Genomic DNA, 6,680 nt, shown 5'->3' with positions numbered 1-6,680 from the left:
AATGGTACGAAAACAGTGAGTCAACTCCAGGTGATATGTATGCATAATATTTCTAGACCACTCATAATAAAAAGAAATGCCAGGGTGAGGTACTTAATATAACAACAAAACATAACAAAGAATTAAAAGTGATATCAAAAATCCAGTATAACTGTACAACTCATCAACAAATGCAATAAACCAAAACATCAATGAGAGCAAGCTATTCCCTTCCGTAAGTAAGTTAACCAAATGCCTGAGTGAACAGATGTGGTGTGTTTTGGAAGAATTTACTTCTTTATAAGTTGACCATGAGGATTTTATCAGCTATGGGTCATAAATAGGGTTGCCAGACTCAATAGAAGACAGGACTTCTATGCCTTTAATTGCCCTGCTCTCTTTTGAGTCTGAAACCTTAAAGAGAAACCAGCAGACCCTTTGTTTAATTTCCAAGCAAAGGGTCTGCTGGTTTCTCTTTAAGGTTTCCAGACTCAAAAGAGAGCAGGGCAATTAAAGGCACAGAAGTCCTGTCCTCTATTGAGTCTGGCAACCCTAGTCATAAACAGCCCAGAGCAAATTTTGTAGTAGTCAATGAAGGCCTGTAGTATTGCCAAGTAAAAACAAACTACCGGTAGTTCCTTGATGGTAACAAGTGAGCTTCAGTTTAGCACAGAATTGGCACGTTTAAGAACATTGTTTCGAATGAGCATCAGCAAAACTAAACTCTGTATTGGATTGCGGCATTTGATACATTGGTCTCAATTACTGTAGCAGGTTTGAGTTGAAAGCAAGGTATTTAGATTTAGGACATACACAATTCTTATAAAACAACTGTAGTGTTGTGTGCCTTTCACACAAAGATCCATAGATCTAGCTACAGTAATTTTTGGAAGGATGGTATATTGGTATGGCTTACTTGAAAATGAAATGGCTGGAGTACAGTGGAACCTCGGTTTATGAACACCTCAGTTTATGAATTTTCGGTTTATGAACGCCGCGGACCCATCTGGAACGGATTAATTCACTTTCCATTACTTTCAATGGGAAAGTTCGTTTCAGTTTATGAACGCTTCAGTTTATGAACAGACTTCCGGAACCAATTACACCCATGCTTCAGTTTATGAACGCTTCAGTTTAAGTACTCCGTGGACCCGTCTGGAACGGATTAATCCACTTTCCATTACTTTCAATGGGAAAGTTCGCTTCAGTTTATGAACGCTTCAGTTTAAGTACTCCGCGGACTGTCTGGAACGGATTAATTCATTTTCCATTATTTTCAATGGGAAAGCTCGCTTCAGTTTATGAACGCTTCAGTTTATGAACAGACTTCCGGAACCAATTGTGTTCATAAACCGAGGTACCACTGTATATGCAAAAGACACAATCCAAACCTTTGCTCCCTGCTGGCAGGGCTTCAGAGAGTGGCGAGACCACTGCCACATCTGTAGCCCCTGGAAGGGAGGGAGACGAAGATTGCTGTAACAGCCTGGAATTGCCTTGACTTGGCTTAGCCTCATTTCATCCCCATCTCCAGAATGCCCTTCTGAGGGCCTTTCATGGCACTTCCAGTGGTCCAGGCATTTGGCAGTCAGCAGGATGACAGTTTAGCTGGGCAAGCTAGGCAGAGGGACAGCTCTGTTCAGTCAAACCCTCCCTGCCTCCAGCCTTGTGTAATGGACTTGTTCTGTAAAAATGGATAGGATAGGCAACTGGAGCATCTTTGCAGTGAGTGCTGAGAAAATAGCTGCCATGTGGCTTCTCATGTGCTTCTCCTCACTCCACACCTCACCCCAATATTCAGCTTCAGTTTAGAAGACCCTGCTTCTGGCATGTTGTAGCCTGTTCTGAAGGGAAAGGAGGAAATCTGGTTGATAAGGAATGTATGTCCACTCTCCCCCTCCCAGCGGCTTCCTCCTGGGTGTGTGTCAGTGTTTCGACAATTTATTTTAAATGCACAATTTGCCTTTTGACATACTAGTTCAAGCACGGTGGCTTGCTGCACAACTGTATTAAAATGTACCGTAAATTGTAAAATAATTGTGTGTTTTTTAAAGAGTGGTAAGACTAGGACAAATGGCAAGACTTTTTTAAAAAAATAATTTAAATGCAACAGCAGTAGAGAGAACTAAAAATAATTTAACCCAGAACCCCAAGAAGCCTGTGGAATAAAAAGGCCTTAGCAACTCTTCTGAAAATCTGAAAAGAACAAGCCCTTGCAGGTGGGATGGGGTCATTGAACCTGTTGAGAAGGGTTTCATTCTTGCTCGTTTGAGACTAACAGCACAGAATAGTCTTCCCTCTTGATAACAAAGGGATTATTTTTGGTCAGTGATACATAAAGGTCCCCCCCCCCCCGTGCACCTTCCTGGCTTCATTCCTATTGCACCTTTAGAAATGAGGTTACAAAACAGAATGGGTGACTTCTCAGCCCTTATGCAGGATGACCTTGTAAAGATCACTAAGCAGCACATAGACAGAATGGTTCTGCAGCAGAAGTCTTTCATCCTACAGTCCATGTCTTCAACTCTTTGGCCATTGGGTCAGATTAGTAAAAGGCTATATTTAGGGAAGGTAGCAGGGGCTCATCACTCCTCTTCAGTGTTTCAAACCACATGAGATTATTCCTAACAAACTTACAAGCAGAGGTTGTTAGGACTATAGAAAGTCCTCATTTAGAAAGGGCAGAGTTTGCCCTCTTCAGTTGCTTCTCAGGGTCATCTAAGTACTAGGTATGCATACCAAAGGCACTGCTTTGCATTGCTTAAGCCAAGGAAAGAGAATCTGTGGTCCTTCGGAGGCTGTTGGACTTTCAGCTCCTATCAGTTGCCTCTACCAGCAAGGGCAATGATCAGGGGTGGTGGAGTCCTTGTCCAACAGTGTCTGGAAAGCACCCATGGTGGCTGTTTATCCTCTATCACAGTGTTTCTCAAGCAGTGTGCCTCCAGATGTTTTGGGACTACAGCTCCCATCATTCCTGACCACTGGTCTTGCTAGCTAGGGATGATGGGAGTTGTAGTCCCAAAACATCTGGAGGCACACTGGTTGAGAAACACTGCTCTATCACACCCCGCCCCCCCCATTTAATTGTGAATAAGTCCAAGAACAGGTATGAAACCTCATGGGAAACTTTGCCCTGTCACTCCTCCTAACACTACTTCACTAAATCTCCTTGCTTCTACTACTCTCAAATCTGAAACGTGATGAAGAAGCTTTACATTCTATTTCATCTCTTTGTTTGCCATGTTAAATGAACCCTCCTAAATCCATCTTCTCTCATTTCCAAATAGGGGAATGACATGCAGGAAACAAATTCTTGTTTGGGGTTTTTTATAAAAAGCAAAATATTTTCAATTGACAAACATCCACCCTTGATTACAACGTTTGTTTTCATTGACCTCGTGAAAGTTATTTCTGACTTGTGGCAATACCCAGGTAAATAAAATCCATATTGCAGGTTGAAAAGTGAGACTGAGCAACATCTAATTACATCCACCAAGCTGCATTAGTTGTTCCTGTAATGGGGGAGCATAAAATGGATTGCACCACCCATAATGAAACATAGTACATGTGCTGCCTTCATAACGTATTGCAGGTCACCTTAGAGCACCCTGAATTTTCTAAACCTTAAGCAGAAATTTGATCAAGGCAGGCGATTCCACTGCACACATGGCTTTTCTAAGTAAATGAAGAAGTCTTTGTAGGTGAGGGGAGAGTGCCATGTGAGCACTGGAGTTCTCTTGCCTGAAATAACTGGTGGGTCAGAACTAGTGGTTTGTCCAAAAATTCGTGAATTCTCCGTCCATTAACTTGTATCCAAAAATTATCAAATGGGAAAGATAATTTCAGTGAAATTCTCATGAGTGGATGGTGGGCTTTCTGATGCACTTACCTTACATTTGAAGTGGTCAAAGGGTGTTTAGCCAACACCCCCCCCACCCTCTTATTTCTCTACTCCCAATTAGACTTTGTGAACCCAGCCACAAGGTCATTTTAGGAAATTAACAATAGATTATTTCTCTATCACCAGCACAGGTATTGAATTTTTAGTTGTATGGTACAAAAATAATTAAAGCTACCACCAGTTTTTGAATAATAAATGCTTTGCGGTGTTTCTACTGAAAAAAAACCTGACTAGATTTCCAATTTACTTTGAGTATTCAGGATTTTGAGCTGCAGGTCCTTGCTACTTTTATTGCTAGCTATCATGCACACACTCAGAGCAATTGATGGTCACTCAGTTGCTCATTGCAAGTGATTTGTTTCAGTCAAGGAGACCCTTGTTTTGGAGAAGATCTATATGGGATAAACACATGCCAGTTGCTGTCGATTCCTCCAGTGTTTGATGATGCAGAAGGAGGATGCTAATTTGCAGATCTCCTCTCGAAAATCTCCCCCGGCCAGGAAACAGAAAAGAGGGTTGACGCAGGTGTTCAGGCTGCAAATAGCCATCTCCACAAGGAACAAGGTGTCGGCATGCTGAATAGACTGGGTTGCAGAAGGCCGTACAGCTCTCAGGAAGATGCAGGTGTTTCGTGAGACATGGTAGGGGAAGTAGAGAAGAGCAAAAATGATCAAGGCTGAATACATGAGCTTGGTGAGTTTCTCCCTTTTCTGAAAGCGCTGGAGGCCAGTATCTTGGAGTTTCCTAACGCTGCTGCAATAACAGTAACAAATAGCAGTGAAAGGAAGTAAGCACCCTGCAACTGAACAGCTCACAGACAGTGGAAGGGTTATATAGGTAGAGCTGGAAAATACATAGAAAGAGCAAATTGTTTTGTTGTTTGGGCATGTCTGGATGCCTGCAACATAAGCAACTGGCAGGCTAACCAATCCTGTAACTGCCCAGATGGAAGAAGAAATCAGCAGGGAGTGTTGTTTGTTTAATACCCACAGGGACTTCAGGGGGTGGACAATGGCCAAATACCTGTCCATGCCCAGGCAGGTGACAAAATAGATGCTGCAGTAATAGCACAGGTGATAGGTAGTCCGTATAATCTTGCAGAAGCTCTTTCCAAAGGTCCAGTGCAGCTGGTTTAGGTGATAGTAGATCAGGAAGGGAAGGGTTAAGATCCACATGATATCAGCAAACACCAAGTTGCAGAGGAAAATTGTGCTCCTGTTCCAGCGCTTCATGCGGAAAGCAAGGATCCAAATGATGGGGACGTTGAGCAGCAACCCCACAACCAGGATGAAAAGGAAGGTTCCAGGGATTAGAGTCCTTTGGATGGTGTCTAAGAGGGTGTCAGTACTTCCACAAAAGTCTGCTTCTGGTTTCTGCCAAAAGTAAACATGGGGGAAATTACTCCAATTTTGCTCAGAAGAATCTCTCAGTATTGTAAGAGGAAAATGGCTACAGTCCTAACTACCTTACTTGGGACTTAAATTCACATTTAAGCGAGCACTGTTTTATGCACACATTTTCATCAGTTGTTGAATGTACCACCAGTTGCCAACTTGTATGTGTGAATGAGTTTTCACAGATCAAAATTTCATATTACTTATTTCCAGAGGGGTAGCCGTGCTAAGTCTCTCACAGCAAAAGCAACTGGGAATCTTGTGGCACCTTAAAGATTAACAAATCTACTAGGGCTTTGGTAGACTTAAGATGAAGCTGGTGGTCTTGAGTCCATGAAAGTTTATGCTACAACAGTTATGGTAACCTTTCAGCTGCCACAAAACTCTTTGTTATATTACTTGGTAAGTCACATTCAAAAAAAAATTCAGTGAAGTTCACACATCCAACTACCAGTTATCAAGTGTAGAGTAATAAAGAGTAATGAAGTGATGTACATGCAAGTAAGTGTAAATCAGCTAATGTCAAGGGAATTGAATGTGAAGTTGGAAGATCAAGGAGATTCAGTCTGTGAAATAAGCAACGACAATCCATATCATGGAAAACAATACTAAAAATGACAGTGTTTATAAATTTCTCATCACTGATAGTGCTTCGTGGGCTAGAAATCATGATCAAACATAGTTATAATCAATAACGTAAGTCTCAGAAATCTCTGTTATTCTAAGAACTACAGCACCAAGTCCAGCAAAATACCACTAAAAATAGTCTTACCTGGCTAGATGTCTGTTCCATAATCCTTACACGTAGTATGCTGATTTCATAATGCTGTCTGTGCCGTTCATTATTCATTTACCAGAATGATTGGCCAACTTCCTGAAATGACAGATGTGCAAGTGGTGTTGCTGCTATTATGGCTGTATGCCTGGGTAGGAGTAGATGAGAGACAGGAGGGGGGAGTATTTGATTATGCGGTGTGCAAATTTGAAGCTGTTTTGCTTTCCCAAAGGTAGCAAATCTCATATACTGGGGAATCAGGACTTCTCTGGATTTCTTCAGCTTCTTGATTGATGCAAAAATAAATAAATAAATAAATAAAATAAAAGGAAGAAAGAAGAGGTGGGGAGGGAGCATTTTAAAACAATGAACCAGTTGCACATTCTGGTTCTCTTTTTCAATACTTATATGTTTGGGTACTTTCTCATATATTACAGTAGCCAATACTGTTTTTTTCCTCTTTACTTCACTAGCTCTTTTGAAAGAATAGGTCTATTTAGCATAATAATATGGGATTCCATTATGTGTTATTTGTGTTTGGGATGGGGCTTTAAAAAAATTCATGATTTATTTATTCTTTTAATTTATCTCCTACCTTCCAATACATGGTTCCCTTGTTTTTCATCATTGC

At 41.3% G+C, this 6,680-nt stretch overlaps 1 protein-coding gene across 1 annotated transcript; it reads right to left on the bottom strand.

The window, feature by feature from the left end:
- Positions 1-3,348: 3,348 nt before the first annotated feature.
- On the bottom strand, positions 3,349-6,185 carry LOC118088268 (P2Y purinoceptor 1-like). Its single transcript, XM_035121713.2, has 2 exons — positions 6,047-6,185; positions 3,349-5,253 (listed from the first exon to the last, which is right to left on the bottom strand). Exons 1-2 carry the CDS (start codon positions 6,122-6,124, stop codon positions 4,273-4,275), a joined length of 1,059 nt encoding a protein of 352 aa, XP_034977604.1. The 5' UTR covers positions 6,125-6,185; the 3' UTR covers positions 3,349-4,272.
- Positions 6,186-6,680: the final 495 nt, after the last annotated feature.

Source organism: Zootoca vivipara, chromosome 1 (genome assembly GCF_963506605.1).
Source record: "Zootoca vivipara chromosome 1, rZooViv1.1, whole genome shotgun sequence".
Taxonomy (NCBI): domain Eukaryota; kingdom Metazoa; phylum Chordata; class Lepidosauria; order Squamata; family Lacertidae; genus Zootoca; species Zootoca vivipara.
Note: the sequence above shows the minus strand (reverse complement) of the source record. Positions and strands in the feature narration are given on the sequence as shown.